This window comes from Daldinia decipiens, assembly GCF_022478715.1.
Source record: "Daldinia decipiens strain CBS 113046 unplaced genomic scaffold F4813scaffold_27, whole genome shotgun sequence".
NCBI classification, from domain to species: Eukaryota; Fungi; Ascomycota; class Sordariomycetes; order Xylariales; family Hypoxylaceae; genus Daldinia; species Daldinia decipiens.
The window spans coordinates 295,708-320,041 of NW_026054570.1; the positions used below are offsets into that span (position 1 = coordinate 295,708).

Below are 24,334 nucleotides of genomic sequence, written 5' to 3' on the forward strand. Positions count from 1 at the left end.
CCACCGAGTTGCAGCCTTTACGGCGAACTCAGGCTTCCCAGAAATGCTCCTTACTCTAGGACCTGTCGATTGGATTGACATCATAAAAAGAAGGATGATTCCATATGTGATTCGAGCTGCCTCGGCCATCAACTCTGGATTCGCGAGCGAACAGAGGACGATCGGGCACAGATCCGTGATTGTGTAAAAAGAAAGAAGAAGAAATTTCAGACAGAAAAATTTGAAATTTATTGTGCAGAGGCTGATGAGAAAGTGGGGCAGACTAAGATTTCGCGCACTGACCACTTGCATTAGTGTAAGTGCCGGCTTTGTGTTGCGACAAAGAGTCTTTTAGGTTAGGTATTCAATTGCAATGACTTCTGTAGCTCTGTACTTTGTAATCCGATATCTTATCCGGTGTCCTTATCACAATTTCCTAACTTCAAATAAGCAATCGCAATAATCGCAATAACCGTAGACAACCTCGTCCCGTTTAAAATCCTAGCCTCACGTATTTTTTCATTCTCGATAATCGAAAAATAGCTATCGACGCGCGCTCAAGTCACCACCATCCATCATGGATGCCGCAGCGATAGAGGAGACGAATCGCCTCCGCGTTTCTCTGGGCATGAAACCTTTGCCCGTTCCTGGCGCAAGCGGTCCTCAGTTCAAAGAAAAGACATCCACGCCCGACGAAGACGTCGGAAGCACCCTTGAGATCCGAGAAGCAGCCGCGTACGATAACTACAAAAAGAGCAGAGATGCTGAAGAGGCCAAGAAGAAGCGTGAAGAGAAAACTGCTGCCATCAAAAGAGCCCGTGACGCCGCAAAACGTTTCGAGAATTTACAAGGCAAGGGGCTAGGCGAGGCTGATGACGATGAGGTTGATACCAAGTCGTGGTTGATCAGTCAAAAGAAGCGCCAAAAGCAGATCGAAAAGGCGCGGAAGCTAGAGGAGGAACTGGCGGCTGCCGAAGCTGAAGCAGCAGCAGCGATTAAGTACACGTCCAAGGATCTTGCTGGTGTCAAGGTCGGACACGAAATCGGATTATTTGAGGATGGTGAAGAGCAAATATTAACACTCAAGGATACCGACGTTTTGGGAGAGGAGGAGGAAGGTGACGAGCTCGAAAACATCAATCTTAGAGAGCGAGAGAAGCTTGACAAGAAGCTCGAATTGAAAAAGAAGAAGCCCGTATACGATCCCCTTGCAAACGACGAGAACGGCGAGCGTAGCCTCCTAGCCCAGTACGACGAGGAAATCGATGGCAAAAGAAGCAAGAAGTTTACATTAGATGGATTAGGGAATACTGTGTTGAGCGATGATCTGGATAATCAAGCATACGGTGGACAACGACAAAAGATCAACCTCGATCTTTTTACAGAGGACAAACCGGCTTCGGATTACTTGGACATTTCAGAAATCAAAATCAAGAAGCCCAAGAAGAAGAAGTCGAAGTCGACAAGACAGCGCCCAGTAGACGAGGACGATATCTTTCCGTTACCGCCAGCAGAGCCAGATCAGTCGATGGACATAGATTCGGGTGCCGGTTTCGTCAACAAGAAGCGTAAGACAGACGACACAACATTCGCTGATGACGAAGATCTCCAGGCTACTTTGGCTGCTCAAAGAAGAGACGCCCTAAAGAAGCGCAAGAGGACACGCCCCGAAGATATAGCGCGGCAACTACGAGAGGAAGCACAGACGCCAGAAGTTGATAATGACGCCAACGGTGCTCAGGAGGGTGGCCTCGTTCTTGATGAGATCTCCGAATTTGTTTCGGGGCTAAAGAAGGAAGATATCGAGGACCGCAAACCTCGTAAACCGAAGTCACCTAAAGATGCTCCGGTCACAGCCATGGAGGATGACTCTGATGAAGACGAGCCGATGAAGGATGGGGACGACGAACATGATAGAGTTAAGCGCGAGACGTCAGCCCCAGCAGAGACGGCCATCATCGGCGTTGATGAAGAGAAGACCATAGGGTCTGGCATCGGCGCAACATTGCAGCTTCTAAGAGAACGACAGCTCCTGAAGGACTCTGGTGCTGCTGAATTAAACGAAACGCAGCGTCAGCATCAACTATTCGTCGCCGAGAAGAAACGAAAATTGGCAGAGATTGAGCAAGACGCCCGCAACCAGCGTGAGCGTGATCGTAACAGCGGCAGGCTCGACAAAATGTCAGTACGAGAGAGAGAAGAGTGGGCTCGGCAGCAGAACAATATGCGCGACCAGCAGACATCACGACAGCTAGTCGACCTCTTTAACAAAGGATATAAACCCAACGTAGAGCTCAAGTACCACGACGAATACGGGCGGTCGCTCGACCAGAAGGAGGCATTCAAGCACCTCAGCCACCAGTTCCACGGCAAGGGAAGCGGCAAGGGCAAGACAGACAAGCGACTCAAGAAGATCGAGGACGAGAAGCGACGAGAGTCCCAGAGCATGCTGGATGCCAGCCAGAACGTCGGCATGAGCTCAGCCATGACACAGCAGACGAAGAAGCGGAAGGAGGCTGGTGTCCGACTTGCGTGATGGCGCTATATACGGACAGACTGCGTTAAAAGGTGCTTATTCCCTTACTTGTACACTTATCAGTTAGTAATTCAGAGCTGACACTGGTCTTTTCAAGTCTGATGTTCTATGATGTGCTACGATGATGTTTGCGCTCAAGCGACGCGGTGCCGTGACCGGTGATTGTGATTGTGAAGCTATACCCCTTTTTTCCTCTGACTTGAAAGTACTCTGGATTGGAAAATCGTTTGAATCTCGTGGATTCTATGCTATAGACTGAATACTTGTATTGCAGATTGTAATCTAGCCCCTCGTAATACAGATGCAAGGTAGGTCCAGTCATGTCAATATAGCAGTTAGGTATAAAGCAGTATGGTGAGACATATCTAATGCTAGATACTTGATACATATCCATATCTAGGTAGTTGAACATATCAGTAAAAAGTCTAGATTGAATAGCACTTGATGAATACAAAGAATGCATATGCGAATAACATCTCAAGCTTAAGTAAAGTGGCCTAAACCTTGAGGGAAAATGTGTATAACAAGTGCTAGCAAAGTATCTATAGACCTGCGGTGGTTGTATGGAAGCAGGAACAATACCTTAGGTACCTAAGACATGGCAAGCCTGATTATATGTGGTTACCAAAACGGCTACATGCATACACATTCTTCCACTACATATCCCTGCCAACAACGAAAATATGAAAAAAAGAAACCAGGCAGTGTTCGACCCAACCAGACCAACAGCAATTGCTAAACTGCAAAATGTTGATAAATAAAAAAGTGCAAAAAGAAAGGATCCCTCGGGCCGGAATCGAACCAGCGACATTTCGGTAACAATGTTCTCACAATTACAGCCGAACGCCATAACCAACTAGACCACCAAGGGCGGGTGGGGTTTTATGCTTGCTCTGAGAGGAAGTGGACTTCCTCCCGAGGGACAGCTGTTGAAGAATTGGCGTGCTGTCGGGATTTATAATGCGCTGCGTGTGGTTTTTTGTGGCCGGAGTTTGGCCGGTTGAGGTTCTATGTATTTGTGTACCTACCTATGTGTGGGGAGTGCACCTGGTACGGGGGTACATGATATCGTGCACGGTGCGCCGCGCGGTTGTCAAGTTCCAATCCGTGATGTGAGGAAGGAAGGTGCGCACGGCCCGGGTACTACGGTACAAACCCTGACGGCGACCTACATACCTACTGCCCGCCTTTGAAGAAAATAACCTACCTCGGTGTGATCCTGTGATTCTGAATCAGGTACCTATGTACCTACCTACCTAACGTTGATTGAATTTCGATTTATTTATTCTGGTCAGGAGACGTACTAAGTACCTACGTACTGTTACCTATTAATTCAATTTAATCAACCGCTACTTGATCTTGATTACAAGGCCTATCTATGTACCCAAGTACCAACAGCATTGAAATCAACATAGGGGCATGAAATCAGAAAGCCGCTTAGAGTCACGTAGCATTTGCGCCATATGTTTTTGCAGAAACAATTTTTTTTTTGTTATTTATTACTTATGCTAAGATTTGTTTTCTAATTTGATTTGCCTGTGTGTGTATGTGTGTGCACATGCATGGAAGAAACTGTATAGGAAACATAAGGGGTAAGGGGTAAGGGGTAAGGAACAAGACACCATAGGGATATTCAAGAGTTCATGAGGGTATACGTTTTAGGCCGAACATCGCTTCAGGGAAGCCAGATCAACGGTGGCTCCAATCCTACTTGACTTTGTACGTGCCGTTCAACGCGTGAGACCTCAAGACATCCTATATATCTCCGTGGTTGACGTGTTTAAGCATCTCCATATGATCATTGCAGTGTTGATCCTGCTCTCGAAGTCCATATGATAGGTAAAGGGGTAAGAAATGGCGTCTAAGTCATCTCTATCTTACCTATAATGAACACGAAAAACAGTTGGAACAAGCAAATCCATAAGCTCGATGCTTAAGTCTGCGTCTGGCCGTCTTTTCTGGATTTGTGGTCATCATCCTTCTTGTCATCCCTCTTGTGATGCTTCTTGTCCTTGCCGTCATGCTTCTTCTTGCCGTCGTCCTTCTTTTTCCCATCGCTCTTCTTCGAGCCCCTCCCAAATAGCTCGTCAAGGCCATCCATTAATGCCTCAGCCATTTCAGCAGATATGGGCACAGCAATTTTTCGAGACAAAGGGGCGGGGGGTTGACCAGTACGCTTATGACGCCTCTCGTCGGCTGTGTCGATAGACTTCTTCTTGGCTGAGGCCTCCTTCGCGTCATGTACCCGACGATCGAAGAGGCGGTCGTCGTTCTTCCCGTTGCTCTCTAATCCAGCCAGGGACAACCGTAGGCTGCGAAGGCTTTCCGCGGTTTCTGTGACCTGAGTAGAGTTAGCTAGCGTAGAAAGCGTTAGAGGAGGATGGGAGACAGGAGGTCTCGGCTCTCTTGGGTCCGACGTTGGTGGTACCGAAGCAAGGCTACCGTCCGGCGTGGTCTCGTTCTTATGCCCGCTTGGTGATCGACGCAGAGATCGAATACGCTCGTTGTAAGGGACACGGTTGTCACCTGTGTAAGCTGCATTATGAGGAACGGAGGAGATAATGGTGGAGGGATATTCATCGCTCGCTCCCGGCTTAGAACTAGAGGAGGGACGTTTACTGTTGTGAGGCATGATGGGCAGATGTCCTCGAGGATTTTTGATAAGCTATTCTACGAGATCGGCTGTGAGCAACGAATTCCGAAGATGGACTTACTGCGTTCAAGTCTCGATAGAGATGATGCTAAAGAAAGCTCGACTGGAGATGAGTTGATACCTAGAAGTAAAGTTGTTCTCGATTTGTCTTATATATGCTAGTATGACCTTTCGGAAACAATGAAGGTATTATGGTATATTCTAATTTCCTTCAATAGCATTGTATTCCTCTTTCTTGCCTAACGGCTTTGTTCGTCAAGACACGATTAATAGCCTACGAATTACCGATCCTTTCACCAAAACAACATCAGAGACGCTCTTTGTCTACGTTACTTGGGATTCGGATTAGGTGTTCTTCCGTGGTTAAATCCATATGATCAATATCAAAAATTCTCGGGTTAGAATTCCATTGTTTAATACTTGGGTTTAATTACTAATTTCGAGATATACGCCATAAGAACTCCCATTTTTAATTAGCTATTTACCTTCTTTGTCTACCCTCATAAATTAGTCGATAATTAATATTTAATTAATAAAGCATAGTAGAAAATTAGTTTAAACTTGGAGTGGATGTTTAATAATACTTGATTACACGTGAACGTTTTACTTTTATTCACTATATAGCTATTGTGTAATATCTGGTCAATAGTAAAATTCCTTGATCTGTTTTTTATTGAATCAAAAACCGAGTTGCCCAAAAGGGGTTTAGGAAGAGAGGTTTTCGGGGCTGATTTTTTTTTTCCAAAAAACCGGAGCCATCCGGAGCCACCCAACCTCACCCGGGGCCGGCCCCGGGGGTCGCCATAGCAAAATCCCGTAGAATCAGGCTCCGATATTATGATTTTTTCAAAATAGACCCGGTTGCTAAGCCTAATATAATAAAATCAACCATAATAATACTTAATTCCTTCCCTGTTTGCACTTGATTGTACATAGTGTGGCTTCCACGATTTTAACAATCCTCCTGCGTACGTACCTAATAAATCATATGAGGTGCACTCTAGGTTTGCACCTTTACTGATTGTGCTCCGGGACATTTTTATATATAAACATCCCACCCCCAACGCACTTTTTCCCATCTTCCCCCATCGCACATCTCCATCACACATCAGTCTTGATCATACATGCAACTTTCCAGACCATCCAACTTTCCTGGTCATCTATCTCTCTTGACCATACAGTCTTCTCAATCATACATCTTAATAGTTCTTCTTCTTGATCATAGTTATTGATCATACATCGTTCTTAATCAAGTCTTCGCGACATATTCTTTCGGTTTCGTTTCAATAACACGTCTTCACCATAGAGGATTTTCTTTCCTCATACAGCCTTACCTGTGAGTAGCTCTGCGCACTATCCATATCTCTCTGCTCTATTGGTGCCGCTCTTGATACCGCATCTCTACCCTGACCTACCCTGACCTACCCTGACCTACCCTGACACGCCTTGACACGCCTTGACACGCCTTAACCTACCCTCACCTACCCTCATCATCATCATGGATGTCTGGCTCTACTATATAAGTAGCATAATTGCACCCTATCGCAGAATCCCTTTCATTACCACTCTATCATATACTGTCGCTACCATCACTATTGCTATTACCACCCACTACTATGCTATCTCTTATCTACATTCATCAAATCGGATGCCTTCTTCCATTCGTGTTACCTATTCCTTGGAACCTTCATTTACTATGTTGCAAATCCCCTCCTTCTTCGCCTTACTATTCTTCATTACTAAATCCTACTACTAGGCTCGTCGAGCTCTATAGCCTATTTGAAGTCAAACAACATACAAGTCAAACAATATACAAGATGTCGGCCACTCAGCAGCCTCGATCTCCCCTGCCCGGTAAGTTATTCTCTCTTTCACTACTCACATTCATCATCTACCTTTCGATAAGCTTGGAGAATGTCCTGACTTGCTACGGTTCTGATAACCTTCCATTCGGACTGATTCTTACAACTCTTGTCTCTATTGCTATGTCTGCCTTGTATATAACGATGCTAATCATCTATTAGAATCTGCCTTGGATTTTATCCCCGGCCGCAATGGAAAACGAACAAACCTGTTCGACCGCTTTCCCAGGGAGGTCATATCCTTGATCTTTGCCAACATGGCCACTCGGGAAGATTTCAAGGCAGCAGCAGCCACGTGCAAAAAAGCACAAATGATAACCCAAACGAACGAGCAGTTTATCGCGCACGCGCGGATCGACTATATGCTGCCCCCTTCCGTCCAAAAGCTCGGAATCATGGCCGTCGCCTCCCGCAAGTTCAACCATCATAATGTGGAGGGGTTCATCGAGCAATACATGTCACGTAAGGACGACGATCAACGGGTGCATGCAAGTATGGAAATGGCTTTTGCTTTACCAGATCTCCTGCGGGCGGCGGAGATAGTCATGCAGACAAAACTTAACAGAACTCCTTATCCAGACCGCTATCCCAGTGGTGACTCGACGCCAGCGGAATATGCGCGAGAGCTGCGAGCATGTTTCATGATAGAAACGGCAAGAAATCTTTTCGACGGCTCTCAAGAGGATTCAGATGAGGAGACGTTCGGGGAGAGGAAGCGCGTATTCTGGAAGGCTTTCTCTAAAGTCGAAGTGCAAGCGGCAAGAGCCATGTTTGACAGTTATGAGCAATGCGTATTCGAAGGTGTGTCACAAGGTATAGCCCTATGAGTTAACGTGTACTAATCAGAACTGGCAGCTCTCAAATGCGAACAGGGTGGCTGGAGCGGGTGTTGCGTTAGGGAGAGGGATATTGAGAGGCAGCATTTCTCCAATGCAGAAACTCGTTCCCTCGCCCGGGTGTTTGCAATAGAAGCTGGGTTGGTCCAGATAGGCAAGTGGTATACCAAAGAGCTCAGCCCGCATGCCTCATTCCACAGCTTCAAGTCCGACAGAAGTGGGCAGAATGAAGGATATCAGCATTTCGATGAATTTCTAGAGGACGCGAACACGGTCTTCGCCCAACTCCCATTCCAGCGGGACCCGAAAGCAATCAATCTAACCACTCGCAAGGAATTCCTCGAAACGGACCAGTATGGTATAAGGAGCAACTACTTCATTTGCTCTGATCTGGAAAAGCATCTCGAATGCCAGATTTTCTGGGACCAGGATACCTTCACAGCCTGGCAACAGCAGGCAAGAGAAATGAGACTTCATACGTGGAGCGATCCGACTGAGGATGAATCCGAGTCTGAGCCCGAGCCTGAGCCCGAGCCCGAGTCCGAGCCTGAGTCCGAGTCTGAGTCCGAGGGTGAGTACGAGCCCAACGACAGACTGGTGTATGACTCAGACAATTATGAATTCGACTCAGTGAGCGATTGGGAGCTTGGCGGGGAGTTATGGGCCCGTTGGAGCAGCAGTTCCTCAACCATGGGCTTTATGGAATGGATGAGACATGAAAAAATGTGTCGACAGGAGGAGTTTGAGGATGAGGACGAGTATTATTAGTATGAGAGCAAGGGCGAGAATGAGAACGAAGGAGAGGGTGACGGTGAGAGTGAGAATGAGAACGGAAGTGAGGGGGGTGATGAGGATGTGATGAGGGTGAGGATGAGGGCGCGTCTAACTAATGGTAACTGAAAAGGGTCCGGATTAGGAATGATGTTTCTGACAAGAGGCCTGACATGGCAGCTTATGCTATATGCATAGAGAAATGAATGCGGAGTGTTGAGTGTTGAGTGTCGAGTGTGTTGATGATGTGATGATGTGATGATGCGATTGAAACCTATGGCCTTGCATGGGGTTGAGACTTGCATTAACAGTTGGCGGTTGGCGGTTGACAGTTGACAGTTGACAGTTGACAGATGACAGAGGAGAGACTTGCATGTAACATTGATCGCTTATAATTTGCTGCTTACTGACGTGACGTCACATGGCACCTTTGCTACTTGCAGAAGGACTCTTTTACTGTTTGTGTATTGTACTGTAGCAAATTAGGAGATAGTTAATGCCTTTAAGCTAGCTTGCGCTTCCGTTAGAGATTCAAGTTTCTAATTAATTCACCACCATTTGCTGTAATTGACAAGTCTACTGAAAAAACACGATGCTGAACTGAAGTGAAAATAAAAATAATAACGAATAACTAAACGAAAATGAAACAAATGCAAGAAAAAAAATACCTCCGGTACGGGGAATCGAACCCCGAGCTCCTCGGTGAAAACGAGGTATGTTAGCCGTTACACTATACCGGACTTTTTTTGATCGTCATTGTTTTGTTTCCAATGCTACATGATTTTTTGCTGTCTTGTTAGATATTATATCAGTTGGCGTGCGTAGGTGAGCAAATTATTGGCTGCTGGTTAGCGTACGGATCCGTAGTGGTTTGCTGTGCTATTTTAGCTTGTAAAAGGTCTTGCATGTGAAAATGCATGTCTGGTTGGATGGTGGCGTAAGTATTTAAGCTATCCCATATGACTTGGTTAATATATTGAATTACCTCGACATCATCAATTCCTATATCCCTTGCTTTTATTTCCCTCTTATTCATTTTATCGCAGAAACGTCCAAGCAAACGCAAAGCTGTTAGGTTCTTCTGCCACCCAGCGCAGCTCAAAATCCACCCCCAAGAAACTTTTATACCCAGCTCTCCCGTTACCTAAAGCATATCCTAAACCTAAGTTCCCTTAGTTATACACAATTCAACTTCCACAATAACTAGAAAGAAAAAGAATCAGAGATTTAACACTCCCACTCCCACTCCCAATCACGGCACCACCTTCGACCACTTCCGTCCCCTAATCGCATCCTTCCCCTTACCCACCTCATCCGCCAACCTCATACCCGCATACGACGAAGTCGTCGCCCCGCGCTCCCTGGTCGTAAGGTAAAACGTCACCATCAGCGCAAACACCAGGATCACTATCCAGATGACGATGAGCTGGGCTGAGCGCTTCGGCCGCGGGCCGTAGGGCGAGTAGAGCTTGGGCATCTTAGGCATTATGTATGTGTGTATGTATAGTGTGGTGCAGGTGTGTAAGGTATGTGAATATGAATATGAGTAGCAAATATGCCTAATTGAGTGACTAAGCTGAGGTGCTGATGGATAGGTTAGGTACCTAAGATAGCTGGGACTTAGGTCTTGATATGATACAAAACAATTGAAAGAACGCAATTGTTATTTCGAGCCTTAAATCCCAACCGGTTGTTTAATATGTTTGTTTAATATGTTTATATTTGTCTTCAGTTTCAGATTTCTAGGTGATGTTGTTGAAGATAATTGAGTTGAAGCTTCTAAGTTCAAGCTCAAGGCCGATCGATATATAAAATTATGTCATACCCCCTTAGTCCCTTAGTCATCAAATATCTCGGGTAACATCTAACTCCAATTTTTGAAGTTAAAGGCCTTACTTATCATGGCGATGACGGGATATTAGAATAAAAACTACATAGGTGGTAGACTGATAGTCTCCTATCCATCTATAAGACCTTCATTATTCTGAACGTCAAATCACCCCTTCAAATCACACAATGGTCCAGATCCTTTTGGGTATCCCAAGCAAATTATCAGCACAGTAACGTGATATAAATGTACTGAATATACCATTCTCATCCCATGTCTTGATAATCAAGTAATCAATTACGCTGTCCCTCTTTGAGTGTGTCCCTCAACCTTCCCAACTCCCTAATAACGCCAACCCGCAATTTGTCAAAGCATCATATCTGTACACTCGCACCAATCCCTTTACCTTGATACCAAAGCGATTCCTTCCAGTTCCCCAGCCGCACCTCTACATTAGCATATGCATCCAGCTTGAGTTTTCCGCCTATCGCTTTCTTCACAGCATCGTAGCCAACCGAGTCCAGGGACCACGTTACTGGTAGTTTCGGCGTTTGGGATTTGCCAGGTGGTGCTGAGAACGGTAAGTCATAGACAATCTGCCCTACCGGCTCGGTGTGGTTATACAACGCGGTAGCGTTGACAGCATCTATATATAATGTGTTGTAATGCAATGGTGATACAAGAGTAAATGTGGCCGTCGATGAAAAGACATGGAAAGTAGCATCTCTAATGAAGCGAGACCTCTCTTCAGGGGTATCCCCAGGCAAACTCAGCTTGGGAGCGGAGAGGGTCATATTGAATTTCGATAAGGCTTCGCAGATGATGGGTTGGCCAGGAATGCTATTTCGATGTGCTTTTACGGTGATGCTCGTGTTCCAGCCTGACAGGTACTGTGATATTAATTCCCGCCCAACCTTTCGACCGTGGGCGCCACCCATTGGTGGATTCCATTTTGCGGTAACAAGTATATTTGAGTTTGGACCTTTGTCGATATATAGGTCCTCTACTGTAGCACTCCCGATGATCGAACCATTATTCAGGACGTGGATGTTCGCATATGGTACATGAGCTGTATAAGGCGTCGGATTGGTAACATTAACTAAGGCTTGCAACGTTATCGAATCTGATGTCGTGTCCAAAATCCTGAGAGACCCGACCTTTGGTTCAATACTGCCAACAGCACCCTTGGGAAGGGCTGAGGGTAAGTTAGCACATGCTACTATATACAGGACTGGCGGAAGGGCAAGGAATTGCACCTCTAAGAATGAGCCGCCCTACTAGGCGGACTATCTGAGAGCGACTGACAGATTAGGACAGCGAAGACGGACGTTTTACTGGAATTTTGCCCTCCGCAGGAACCTCCTTTAGAGTAAGGTTTCCTAACGTGGTGTGCACTTTGATATCCACTAAAGCGTCAACATGTAGACGAACTGTCTCCATGCCAAACAACAAGGCAGTGACAACTTCGGCAAAGACCGTACTGTCGGTGATGTTGAGGGGTGCATCGATGACGCGGGACTGGATTTTGAGCATAGGCCCATCGTCCCCCTCGCCTTCAACCCTAGTAGAATTAGCGTGTTGCCATTCTCGTAGATTTAGTTCTCCCATTTTATTTGACTTATAAAGCACGTCCGCCGTAGCGCGGACGTTTGTCACGTCTATACCAAAGTTCATATCAGAAGGAATGCTTGCGGTGACTAAAATGGTTCCTGAGACTGTCGGGTTGGAGTCTGGGGAGTTGGGATCTGGTAGAGCAAAATTGACGTCGGTTAAAGAGAAGTTCCTAAGCAGACCGTCTAACGTACGTCCGGGAAATAAGACAGGTACTGTTACGCTAGATAGTATGTCTGCAATCCACTTCGGCGTGTCGCCATCGGGATGACGACTCCCACGGACGAAGAGTGTGGCGGGGTCGCCATGCATATATTGTCGAAGGATGTTATCTAAAGGTGAGGAAGTAGAGTCCGGGCAAATGTGAGTCAAAGAGTGAGGTAATTCGCGGATAACTCCATTAACATCGACCACGACATCAGAGCGTGGTTCTACGTGAACCTCGCTCGTAGCCGCTTCCGCTACTAGGATGAAGGGGTCTGAACTAGCGCAACCGGGTACTAAAATATCAAACGCGAGCTCGGGAATATTAAGTTCGACCGGATACTCGTTGAACGCCGCCAGTGCTACATCGGCTAGCATTGTCCCATTCATCGGGCCATCATCGACTTTAAAACGAGTAATATTATATTTTGGTATCGCAGGGACTTTGTTAGCTGTTCAGAAAATTAGTATATTGTTTAAGTAATTATATGCCTAGCTTTATCTGGATATGCTAGAATAAGGACTTCTTCCCAAAGTAGAGGGAAGCAAAGGAGCGGTAGAGTGATTGACCTTCAAATACAATCGATTCCGAGATGGCGTGTGTCCCTAGAGGGAAGATCCCAGATTTGAGACTGAGATCAGCCTGTCCGTTTAGAAGCAGTTCGTCTAATCTGCCTTCGAACCATTCATTCGCGATTATGCGAATGCCTTCTGGATCGCCCGGCAGTATATCCGCGACGATGTCAAACTGTGTTACGTCGCCATCCCGCAAGTTAATCAATAGGGGCGGGACGATTGCGCTTCCAAGTAACACGTTGTCATATTTGGGAATGCGCACATCGACCTTCGTCTGCTCGCTTTCAAGCTGAGCTGCCACCCATGTAACAGCCCTTCCTACTCTTCGCACATGATTGCTGCCAACTCTGGACCCATCCAGATGAAAGTTGGCTTGTATCCGAGCTCGAACGCCGTCCGTCGTAATGGATTCGAGGGAGAGGTTGGTAGGCTCAATAACGGCGGCTTGTTGAGCGTACTCTTGAATAGCTTGGGGAACGACGAAGGCGAGAACAATGATGACGATGATGAGCACTGCCAGTATGAACATTGCGATAAACGACGCCCATCTCCTAGACTTCTTAGTCGAACTGGAAGCGGGGGACGCATCGACGGGGTGAGCTGGACTCGAATCCTCATTGTCTACATGATGCTCATCTTCTTCTCCATCGTAACGTGGCGTTGCTGTCGAACCCGAGAGAAGCGGCGTCGATTCGCCGGAATCATCCTGCTCGCGGGCCTTGGATTTTCCCTTCGTCGCGGCCGAGAGCAAAGGCGATGCTTCTTCCGACATGGTGACGGCTGGGGTGGTATTGACGGATCACTATTTGAACAATAGATCAATCGCGGGTAGTTGATGAATGTGTGCTAACTAACAGAATGGTGTAGACATCATCGAGTCTAGAAATGTGCTATATTTGATAGACTACGACTAGTGATGTTAGGTACTGTAAGATGATGGTTAAATTGATGTCAACAAAAAGGCACGTTTATAGAATAAAATAAGGTTATGGGTATGAACTGGGAAGGCGTGAAGTAGTCGTCATCAACAGACAACTCGACGGTCCACATTATGAAACGAGGCCCTTCGGCTGGGCAGGTGCTGGGGCGAAGCCAACTCAACCTTCCGCCGTTAAGGCCAATCAAACTAAAGGGAATAGCAGGGCCGTGATTTCCACTAACGATCCAATATACATACTATGTAAAGTGCAGTCCGGGGAAAACCTGCAAGGCAGCCCTGCCAGGGCGCCTGCAGGTACCTACCATGCAACTTCCCGAAATCGGCCAGCTGACAGGCACCTGTTTGCCCTGAACTAGGTAGACTACATGTACCTATTGTATCTCGATATCTCCACAAAGTTGCGTTGGTGTCACGACGAAGAGCGGATTCAATCGTGACTCTTTTCTCGTAATTTTTAAATGAAGCAACTAACCTAGAAATATCTTGCTTCGGACCTTGAATCGAACTTTTCGTAAGCTTCACAGTCATTAAACAGACATCCCATTCTTTAATAGTAAACCGCACCTCATCAATACCAAATTTCTTAAAAGCCAAGCTAGCTTATCTTCACTTACACTTAAGAGCTTTACGCCTTGGCAACCTCATACTTCTAGAATCTCAACAGTCAGTTGATGACAACGATATACTCGACCCCAAGTGCATGCATATTTCCTGATTAGGAAAACACATCAAGTTACTGCGAAGATGCGGTCATCAGCTCTTCGGTCAGCTCTTCGGTCAGCTAAAGGCGCACTTCCTTATGCAACAAGGAATTACTCCACCCGGGTTCGACATCTTATGTCAATCAGCGACCTGACGGGTGCTGAATTTTCACAGCTGGTGTTAAATGCTGCGGCTTACAAAAAGGTCGTTAAGTCCGGAGGCATTCCGGCAGACCTAAACAGAAAGTTAACGGGGCAGGCGGTGGCCATGATGTTCAGCAAGCTGAGCACCCGTACCAGAGTCTCGACGGAAGCTGCCGTGGCTATGTTAGGAGGTCACCCTATGTTCCTTGGGAAAAACGACATTCAACTAGGAGTGAGTATATTCAGGGCGTCTTAGGTCGGCGAAAGCTGCTAGCTAATCAACTAATTCCTCCAGGTAAATGAGTCATTAAAGGATACATCCAAGGTTATCTCATCCATGACATCCGGCATGGTGGCTCGAGTCGGGCCTCATAGTGATGTTGCGGACTTAGCGAAGTACTCGAGCGTTCCGGTCATCAACGCGCTGTCTAATGATTTCCATCCCCTTCAAATAATTGCTGATTTTCTTACGATCCACGAATCCATTCCCAGGGCTCCTACAGAAAGTGTCATACCAAAGGGGTTGAAGGTGGCTTGGGTTGGAGACGCAAACAACGTATTATTCGATTTCGCCATCGCTTGTCTAAAATTAGGCGTCGAGATATCAGTCGCCACGCCTCGGGGTTACAGCATCCCTCAGGACAAAGTAGAGTTGATCACAAGTCAAGCCAAGTCCACACACACACCAGGTGTCCTAAACCAAACTTATGTTCCGGAGGAGGCCGTGAAGGATGCCGATATCATAGTAACTGATACCTGGATTTCCATGGGCCAAGAAGAGGAGTCCAAGAAACGACTGAAAGATTTCGCTGGTTTCCAGGTTAGCAACGAGCTGGCTAAGCGAGGTGGAGCAAAGCCGGACTGGAAATTTATGCATTGCTTACCTCGTCACGCCGAGGAGGTAGCCGATGAGGTTTTCTACTCTCCCCGGTCCCTCGTCTTCCCCGAAGCAGAAAATAGGCTCTGGGCGGCTGTTGGTAAGTGACGTCTCCTTCTGAGCTTGTTCATCTCAATGCTGACTCATGTATAGCGGCACTCGAAGGGTTTGTGGTAAACAACGGGGAAATATCCCCAACTTCCTATGCGTAGTTCTGGAGAGGGTGGCATTGCCTATTATGGAGCAGCATATACTGGTTTAGTTATGCGAGATTGATCTAACAGCTTCGGGGTAAATAAGGCGGTGTTTAAAAATGCTTTCTAGTCTGATACGTGTATCAATTTCGGTTGGCATGGTCAAAAAAGGGGATCACAATGAGAAAACTTCACGCTCTGTATATGATGGTTCAAGTAGTTCGCACTTGTATGATCTTTTCTACGAAGTAATAATATCAAAGTAAGCCAGTGCAAATGTTTTCTGACCACCAACGCCTAATCCCCGCCAGACTTCTAGGTTATCCAGGAGGTAACTGGCTGGCATCTACGATCTCGTCTGCCTCTTTAACAATGCTATCCTCGTCTGGGCCATATAGAGGCGATCGAGGCAATGCCATGAGACCTGTCCGTGACGATTCTAGAATTCCGAATGGTGCAATTAGTTTTAGGAATGAATCAATCCTGACTGGCTTGGCAGACCTATGAACTATTAGTATGAATTCTAGTGACTCGATGAGGCCTGTGTACTTACACTTCAACAATGCAGCTGCTTGTGCTGATATCCAACACCTTGCCTCCAAACTGGTGAGCAAAGTAAGTTATGGATCTGAGATGCTCATGCTTAAGTCGCAGGGCCTGACTAGCCACCATTCTGCTGGGATGGAAGTCTTCAGAGATATCTTCCAGGGTCCTGTCACCCGCCTCTGCTTGGTCAGACTCGGCTGTAATTTCGCGGTGATGCGCTAACAACTCCTCGAAGTATTCCGGCCCCAAGATGTTAACCTTGGCAAGCAGCAATTCTCTTTGGACTAGAGCGGCGTTTGTGTAGTCTAAGACAGCCCAGACGGGTACTAGATCCTCTAATTGCCGTCGCGCCTGCTCAACCACGCCGTCTTGCCCGGTAAGAACAATTGTCATGCGGGAGAGGTCCTCAACCTCGGTACTGCACACAACCAGAGAGTCGATGTTGAAACCGCGCGCTGCTAGAATACCAGAAACTCGGGACAAGACACCAGGCTCGTTCTGCACTAAGCAGTTGAGAACATGACGTTTCGGTGGGGCCATCGAGGGTGTCGGGGTTTCGTAGAGAATATTAGAGACGGCTGCTTGCGCAGACCACGATGACGGTATGTCATTGGTAGGGAGAGGAGCTTGACGGCGGCGAAGAGCTTTGTAGGCAATGGCCGAAGTAGAACTTCTACTTGAGCCCCATCTTGAGGATGTGTGAGTGTGAGGAATGGCTCGTACGCTCGAGGAGATGGCCTTGAAGCAATTGGCTTGAACAAGTGTACGGGACGCCATAATTTCTGATCGTAAACGAGAACTCGAAAAGTCCTCTGATCAAAATGGCAGTCCACGAAGCCTGACAGAAGTCTGGCGGGGCTCAATTGGTAAAAGTTTCCACCAACTTGACTCACCACTTAGTGGAAAATTGTGGCCATTAAAAATGCCTTGAAAATGTTGGCTGGTGAAGGTGACCGAAATAAATCTAGGGTATGTACGGATTACGTACCTAGGTACCTATGCAACCTTGGAACTTGACCCCACCTTAACCTGCACGGTTACAAAGGGCGGGATCCACGGCCCAGAAATCTGGGTTCGGATTATGTATGTTCCCTTTTCCGTCGCGTTCTATACCAGGTATTGCTTATTCCTTTTCTTACATAGTACGGTTCCGTCTAATTCAAACATTGAGCTAGACGGAAATCTCGAGAATTATTACTGCCTATACCTTATTCAACCTTAATTTTCGACCAACCATTCCATTCTTTATCCAAACTAGCAATTCCTGCATTGCGCAGCTTTCTACCTTCTGCGCAGAATCCGATTGCAGGCTCCCGTAAGCTCTGATACTCGATTGAATTCAACATTACATTTCTCAACCATCGCGATATTTATAAAAAAAAATATTTAGTAAAAATGGACGACACGGAACGACGCACCGCGAAACGATCTCGGTTCGACCAGACCGAACCCGAACCGCGCCGTTCTCGATTCGATCGCAGGTCGCGTTCCCCACCAGCGAAGAGATCTGACCATGGCCGCGATGGTCGCGAACGTAGTCCACTGGGTAAGGATGGAGAAAACAACTCGCATGAGTCTAAGAAGAGTCCTGTCGACCCGGCAGCTGCTGCAGGTATGCATTTATTCCCCGGAATGGAGCTTCATAACTTCGTCGAACTAACTGTCCGTTTCTAGCTGCCGCCGCCGCTAAGATCAATGCACAGATCCAGGCGAAGAAAGGAATCCAACACGTAGACGTACCCCCGATCAAATCAGCTTCGTCAGCATCTCCCGGTCCGAATGCTGAGGGCACGCCGGGCGCCATCAACACTAATAATATCAATGGCGAAATGTACATTGCCGACGGCGATTATATCAAGGACATCGAAGTGAACGACCTGCGAAACCGATACCTGCTCACGAAGAGTTCCACACAGAAGATGGTAAATAATACCCTTGGTTAATTCCTACTGATTTGCACCAGAGTTCAGTCCTAGCTTGGTGGTTCTTTTCCAGTGTATTATCATCGTGTGCGAAGAGTTCTGCTTACATGGAAGCGTGCTAGCTCGCACACGAATCCCCTCTGTGGCATCTGCTGACCTCCGCTGCTTGATTTAGATTAAAGAAGAAACCGGAGCTGGTACGATACCTCCTAGCCGTTTATTGATTTATTGTTAGAACCATAGTTGACTTTGAAAGATGTCACAACCCGAGGCAATTATTACCCGGATAAAAGCATGGCCACGCCATCGGTAAGAGAAACTCCTCGATCAACTTAAGAAAGCTCATGGGACTAAAGATGACTTAGAACCCCCCTTTATTCCTTCACATCACCAGCACCTCCAAGACAGGGCTGGAAGCTGCTGTTACCAAGATCGAAGAATTGATGAAGCAAGAACTCCCAAATCTGGTTGACGAGCGACGGTTCCGACGGAGAGACCAGGAACAAGTCGAACGTGATGAGTTTGGAAGGGTCAGCTAATTATACTTCTTCTATAGTAGACGTTTACTAATGTCGAGCAGCGTAAATGGCCAGAGGCGAAAATCCCGATTGGTCTCGAAGAGATTCGAGGTTTTAACCTTAGAGCGCAGATTGTCGGACACGGCGGTTCTTACGTGAAGCATATTCAACAGGAGACCGGATGTCGTGTCCAAATCAAAGGACGCGGGTCAGGCTACCTTGAAGCCTCGACTAACCGTGAAAGCGATGACGACATGTACCTTCATGTTGCGTAAGTATATGGTGCACGTCCCCCTGTCCTAGTTATCTAACGATATATATAGTGGTCCCGATCCTAAGATGGTCGAGAAAGCCAAGGAGCTATGCGAAGATCTGATCACCAATGTTAAGGAGCAGTACGAAGAATTCAAGAGCCGACCACCGCGCCAGCACTACGGTGGTCATGGTAGCCATAATGGCAATGGTGGTGGTTACGGCGGCGAGAGGTCTTATGGCGATCGATCTTACGGCGGTGATAGATATGGAGATAGACAAGGGAGTGGCTCGGGCTCTTATGGTGGATACGCTGGTTACAATAATTCGCCCAATCCTGCTGCAAGCTCGGCTTCCCCTGCGCCTCCCGGTCAAGGCAGCCCACATAATGCTAACAGCGACTATGCTGCCCAGTACGCCCAGTACTACGGCGGCCAAGACCCCTATGCGGCATACGGTGGTTACGCAGCGTAAGTAATGTGCCCACGAGGAAATGCAAGATCGCTAACGCCATTCCAGATACGTGCAGTATTATCAGCACTACTATGCTGCTGCGCAAGCCGCTCAGCAAGGCTCACCAACACCGCCAGTTCCTGGTGCTGCCGTCTCCCCTCCACCTCCTCCACCTAGCGAAGCCCCTCCGCCACCGCCTCCTGGAGGATCTGCACCACCTCCCCCTCCCCCTCCACCTGGAGCTGGAAGCTATGGCGCTGTAAGTCATCGTACCAAGAGATGTTCGTGTATGCAAGCTAATTGGTCGTGTCTAGGTCCCCCCTCCCCCCGGGCTATGATCAAGACTTAAGTTTGGAGACCTACAGGACGCATCTTCTGTACCTTAGCAGAAGGGTTCGTGGTATTGAAGGAGATAATGAGATATTCAAGAATGCGGTCAAAAAGGGACATCATAACGGGGTTTAAGGCTCTATCAGAGGTAGCTCGCCCCGTACAGCAGTCTAGATAGTATTATTTGACATTTATTCTCTGAACAGTACATTCTTTGTTTTTGAGCAGGTATGTACCGAAATACCTCCGTGTACGTAAACCATAGCTCTACAAGTTTGTTATATCGCTTGCTTATGTAAATTAGGTAGGTCTCATCACATTCATTAGTGTGATACGCCCAGACGCCTATGCTTCAGTGGAGCATAAGCTTAATATAGACGACTTATCGATAAGGCCATTGTACGTCAGTTTATCTGGACCGCCAAAGAGTCGCAACGCTCCATTAATTAACTCTATTAGCTTGATTCCATGACCATGTAACCTAAACGATTCATGCTCAAGCTCAGGGATATATTCCGATTTCGTTTAGGGACCATTCATGAGTCTCTTCCCTTGATACTTCTTACACAATGAGTCACCAACGCTATCCGTCGATAGATCCCAAGGAACCTCATTCCGTCTCCTTGAAGGTCCTCAGGTAACCCACCAACGCTGCACATATCCTTACTTTGTTGGCAATAGGTTCTAATATTATATTACTATAAACTAGACTATCTAGGCCCTCCCTCGTAGTCCAACACCCCTTACCAACACCTATCTCCCTACCTGCATCGGCCCAGCAGGGACCTCCAATCCCCGCCTCCCTCGCCTACAACACAAACGGCGACACAAACCCAGACCCATTCCTCCTCGCACCAATCTTACAGTTGCCGCCTTCTTTCGGCTCCGCATACGTCGGCGAGACATTCAGCTGCACGCTCTGCGCCAACCACGATGTCCCGCTCCCGGGCGAACTCCCCGCAGCCGCGGCGCCACCCGCAGCCAACTTAGCCCCGACGAGCCCATTACACCCGCCCAAGCGCAAATTCACCCGCGACGTGCGCATCGAGGCCGAGATGAAAACGCCCGGGTCCAGCACGGCGCTGAAATTGCCCCTGCTGGGTGCCGACGGCATCGCGGACAGTAACGACACTAATGACGGCAAAAGTCACAGCCATAGCCATAGCAAAGGCACAGACCTCGAGCCCGGCGACACGCTCCAGCGCATCGTCAACTTCGACCTCAAGGAAGAGGGCAACCACGTGCTCGCCGTGACGGTCAGCTACTACGAAGCGACGGAGACCTCGGGGCGCACGCGCACCTTTAGGAAGCTGTACCAGTTCATATGTAAGGGGTCGCTGATCGTGCGCACCAAAGTCGGCGCGTTGGTGGCGCCGCCGCCGCTGCCGTCGCAGTCGGATGGGCTGCAGGAGGAGGAGGAGAAGAAGAAGAAAAGGGGACGGGATAGGAGGAAATGGGTGATGGAAGCGCAGCTTGAGAATTGCAGCGAGGACGTCATGCAGCTGTCCCGCGTGGGCTTGGATCTGGAGCCCGGGCTGCGGTACCGGGATTGCAATTGGGAGATTGCGGGCGGTGCGGGGGGGAAGCCGGTGTTGCGTCCGGGGGAGGTTGAGCAGTGCTGCTTTGTGGTGGAGGAGGAGGTGGAGGAGGAGGGGGGGCCGGGGGCGGATGGGACGAAGTTGGAGATTGATGAGGATGGGAGGATAGTGTTTGGGGTGTTGGGGATAAGCTGGCGGAGCGAGATGGGGAATAAGGGGTTCTTGTCTACGGGGAAGCTGGGCACGAGGATTGTCAAGTGAGCGGGTTGGCTGGTTGTCGACGGGATGTGAACAGACTTGGTACAAATCCGGGCTTCACTGGTTACAACGAGGAGAGACTACGATATTTGGCCGCAACGACCCGTAGGTTCTAGTATTCGCATCAGGTGCTACACACACGGGGCATGACTGGTTATCAAGGCGATGTTTACGCGGCTTACGAGGTATGAAACTAATGGGTTGAACTACATCGGGATCACGACATGTTTGTGGCAGGATGGTGTAGGATAGGCGTGTCATCGCCATTCTACCAGCATGCACCCGAAAGATTTATTGCCACTAATATCTATCATGGTATAATCCGGGTCTTTGGGGTTGGGATGATCCCGGAAAACCAACAGTCCCCTATATTACCTATCTGAACATTTTACCCAATTAACGATGAAGTATCCCCAACCAGTCCCTTCTGCATAGAATCACCGCCCTATGAGCCGTATGTATACAGGACATGATATACTACGATGTTATAAATATCGTAGCATATTCGCGACGACACGCAAGCTTCTCCAGTTACACCTATCCGGATATTTGGGAAAATGAGCTGTCAGATAGAAATTCTCCTACGTAGCACCGTTCTGCCTACATACGTACCATACACCACGTCCATGTACGCCACTAAAACGGCCGCATGTTCGTGTCCTTAGATCGACTCATGGATTAGCTAGCTGGCGTAATGGCGGCGGCGCTCAGACTTGAAGGATCCTAACCTAGTATCTATCCCATTGACCAACCAGAAGCGTACCGAGTGCCTAAGGCTAAGCTCTTGACGCATACACGAGTCCAGGTACGCATGCAGATGCATTATGCACACCCGGGTTTTTATTTCCTGGAGAGGACGTAGGTGGGCGTAGAGAAGTGTCTTGCGTCCTAGTTCATGAGCGGTGAAGAAGAAGCCGATCTTCTACTATGTAGTTGCACCAAACCAGTTCCAACAATAATAGCACCATCACAATCGTTCAAAAATCTCGGGCGAGAGAATCGGGCTGTATGGATTTCCGAGGCCCAAGCGCAGCGGATGAGCGGCTCCCATTCTCTGGGCACGACATCGAAAAATAAATTAGGTATATGATTTCATTCATGATATAGCACACCTCGCAAGTGTTGGGGATTCCCGGAAAACTCCTACGATGCTGCCCTTTGCGTGCTATTATTAAGTGTGCGGCTGCTAAATATCCTTTCCGGTCCGGAAGGTTTCATCGGACACCAGGACAATATTGAATCCTTCTATAGCGTATTATTCCAGCATTGTCCATCGTCAGACTTGAAAGTGGGCAGCAACCAGATAACCGAATCTCCGGAACAGGCGAAGGACCAGAGGATCTCGATAATTTCATATAAGCTTGGCCGACGATCAATCACTAATTAGGTAGTGAACAGGATGAATAGCTTGGGGTGTGTGGCCTATTTTGGAAGTCGTGAATTGCAACCCCATTTGAATGCTGGCGATCAACTTCAAACGTAGCCATTGGCTTTAGGTGATACGCGGGCAGTTCAGCAACGCGGTTAACGGCCCGTATTGCTGACAGGCTCTCGTAATACCGAAATTGCCATGATCGTTACTTGACTGTTATGGCGTGACAATGTAACATACCTGACCTCAACTGAATGTCAGTACATACATAGTATGTAAGTGACCAAGTCAGCTACCTAAGTTACGAATCCGCTCTGACGAGCGTTTGTTCCAGCTACGTCACTTGTGCGGCACGGCAATGCTGTACCTGATGCTAGGTTACTAGGTTAGGACGTAAGCATGGATCCATGGATCAAGTGGATTGGTGCCTCCATGGCCTCCATGGCCTCCATGAACGGTTGCAAGGATCCCACGAGCTTGTCAATCGCGAATACAAATCCTGTAAGAAGATGACAGGTCCATACAAGGTCAGGCAGGTACAAGGATCGGAACTCTCTGACGAGAATATGACAAGCTTCAGATTTGCATGTCCTCGGCCTTCCCACCCCGGAATTTCAAGTTTCTGTATATATGTATGAAACCCACTTGGATGTCCAAGACAAGAGGAAGCTTAGCTTAAGAGCTGAGTATCTCCAAACATCTCCAAACAGGTTCTAAAAGAATTTGGTATGCGGAACGCCCAGGATCGGCGTAGACCAGGAACCGCGAAGAGCGGTCACCTCACCGTTGTTTGTAAGGTCGGATTGATGGCACGGCTCTCGGGGTCGACCGCCCTCTTTCGATTTCTGAAAAAAAAAGTAATAGCTGGGTGCTATTGAGCCTCGATAGATTTCCCATCTTCTCATCTTCCCATATTTTCGGCTGTCTACTGTGTAGCCTGGCCGCTAGATCCATGACAAAACTCCACACGCCTGAAACAAATACTGGCCGATTTCCGTCTGGATATCTGCAGCGGCGTCAAATAACCATCGGCTTTAACTAGCTTTGACTGATAGGATGTTGTTCACCGGGGCCAGAGGCCATAATATGGTATGTATGTGCCTGACTGTAACCCGAATAAATTATGTGATATGAATCAGTGCTACCGCCGCCTTATTATTGTTGATCTGACACGTTGGCTCTCTACCCGAGAATCACGTATCTATTGGGTCAGATTGGACGACAAGATCGGGCGAGATGCGTCGCTGATAATATATCGTGCTTAGGCTCGCCTGGGTGTAAATAAGTAGCCTCGAAAAAAGACAAAAGGAACGAATACCACAGACGATTACAACCGTGCGCTAATCCCGGCTAAGACTGTGGGCTTCTTTACTTAATGATCTCGATATGAACCCCTGGATATGTAGGAAGCTCTGGCCCCTCTGTATGCACCA

The 24,334-nt window shown here is 47.7% G+C and overlaps 8 protein-coding genes and 2 non-coding genes across 10 annotated transcripts; 5 read left to right on the forward strand and 5 right to left on the reverse strand.

Moving 5' to 3' along the window:
* The first annotated feature begins 381 nt into the window (after window positions 1–381).
* Window positions 382–2,632, forward strand: F4813DRAFT_366340 (SART-1 protein). Its single transcript, XM_049244018.1, has one exon. The coding sequence runs from the start codon at window positions 557–559 to the stop codon at window positions 2,513–2,515; it is 1,959 nt and encodes a 652-aa protein (XP_049097755.1). The 5' UTR covers window positions 382–556; the 3' UTR covers window positions 2,516–2,632.
* A 664-nt stretch (window positions 2,633–3,296) lies between these two features.
* Window positions 3,297–3,386, reverse strand: F4813DRAFT_t106. Its single transcript has one exon. It is a non-coding gene; the product is annotated as a tRNA-Tyr (tRNA).
* A 1,031-nt stretch (window positions 3,387–4,417) lies between these two features.
* On the reverse strand, window positions 4,418–5,330 carry F4813DRAFT_154029 (uncharacterized protein). The gene has a single exon (XM_049238989.1). The coding sequence runs from the start codon at window positions 5,145–5,147 to the stop codon at window positions 4,449–4,451; it is 699 nt and encodes a 232-aa protein (XP_049097756.1). The 5' UTR covers window positions 5,148–5,330; the 3' UTR covers window positions 4,418–4,448.
* A 1,655-nt stretch (window positions 5,331–6,985) lies between these two features.
* Window positions 6,986–8,634, forward strand: F4813DRAFT_391367 (uncharacterized protein; the record flags this gene model as incomplete). The annotated part of the gene is made up of 3 exons (XM_049247156.1): window positions 6,986–7,022; window positions 7,193–7,831; window positions 7,886–8,634. The coding sequence occupies 3 exons, from the start codon at window positions 6,986–6,988 to the stop codon at window positions 8,632–8,634; spliced, it is 1,425 nt and encodes a 474-aa protein (XP_049097757.1).
* A 671-nt stretch (window positions 8,635–9,305) lies between these two features.
* F4813DRAFT_t105 lies at window positions 9,306–9,377 on the reverse strand. The gene has a single exon. It is a non-coding gene; the product is annotated as a tRNA-Glu (tRNA).
* A 1,042-nt stretch (window positions 9,378–10,419) lies between these two features.
* F4813DRAFT_154069 (uncharacterized protein) lies at window positions 10,420–14,037 on the reverse strand. The gene is made up of 3 exons (XM_049238990.1): window positions 12,851–14,037; window positions 11,794–12,732; window positions 10,420–11,660 (listed from the first exon to the last, which is right to left on the reverse strand). The coding sequence occupies exons 1-3, from the start codon at window positions 13,626–13,628 to the stop codon at window positions 10,840–10,842; spliced, it is 2,538 nt and encodes an 845-aa protein (XP_049097758.1). The 5' UTR covers window positions 13,629–14,037; the 3' UTR covers window positions 10,420–10,839.
* Window positions 14,038–14,214: 177 nt separating this feature from the next.
* F4813DRAFT_366356 (ornithine carbamoyltransferase precursor-like protein) lies at window positions 14,215–15,930 on the forward strand. The gene is made up of 3 exons (XM_049244019.1): window positions 14,215–14,873; window positions 14,937–15,618; window positions 15,672–15,930. The coding sequence occupies exons 1-3, from the start codon at window positions 14,541–14,543 to the stop codon at window positions 15,728–15,730; spliced, it is 1,074 nt and encodes a 357-aa protein (XP_049097759.1). The 5' UTR covers window positions 14,215–14,540; the 3' UTR covers window positions 15,731–15,930.
* F4813DRAFT_366357 (small regulatory subunit of acetolactate synthase) lies at window positions 15,931–17,207 on the reverse strand. The gene is made up of 2 exons (XM_049244020.1): window positions 16,266–17,207; window positions 15,931–16,213 (listed from the first exon to the last, which is right to left on the reverse strand). The coding sequence occupies exons 1-2, from the start codon at window positions 17,033–17,035 to the stop codon at window positions 16,033–16,035; spliced, it is 951 nt and encodes a 316-aa protein (XP_049097760.1). The 5' UTR covers window positions 17,036–17,207; the 3' UTR covers window positions 15,931–16,032.
* A 186-nt stretch (window positions 17,208–17,393) lies between these two features.
* Window positions 17,394–20,215, forward strand: F4813DRAFT_366364 (KH domain protein). Its single transcript, XM_049244021.1, has 11 exons — window positions 17,394–17,573; window positions 17,649–17,870; window positions 17,933–18,180; window positions 18,356–18,377; window positions 18,437–18,489; window positions 18,546–18,710; window positions 18,761–18,969; window positions 19,022–19,420; window positions 19,470–19,662; window positions 19,718–19,983; window positions 20,042–20,215. The coding sequence occupies exons 2-10, from the start codon at window positions 17,654–17,656 to the stop codon at window positions 19,739–19,741; spliced, it is 1,530 nt and encodes a 509-aa protein (XP_049097761.1). The 5' UTR covers window positions 17,394–17,573; window positions 17,649–17,653; the 3' UTR covers window positions 19,742–19,983; window positions 20,042–20,215.
* Window positions 19,992–21,941, forward strand: F4813DRAFT_397957 (uncharacterized protein). The gene is made up of 2 exons (XM_049247992.1): window positions 19,992–20,370; window positions 20,452–21,941. Exons 1-2 carry the CDS (start codon window positions 20,303–20,305, stop codon window positions 21,530–21,532), a joined length of 1,149 nt encoding a protein of 382 aa, XP_049097762.1. The 5' UTR covers window positions 19,992–20,302; the 3' UTR covers window positions 21,533–21,941.
* Window positions 21,942–24,334: the final 2,393 nt, after the last annotated feature.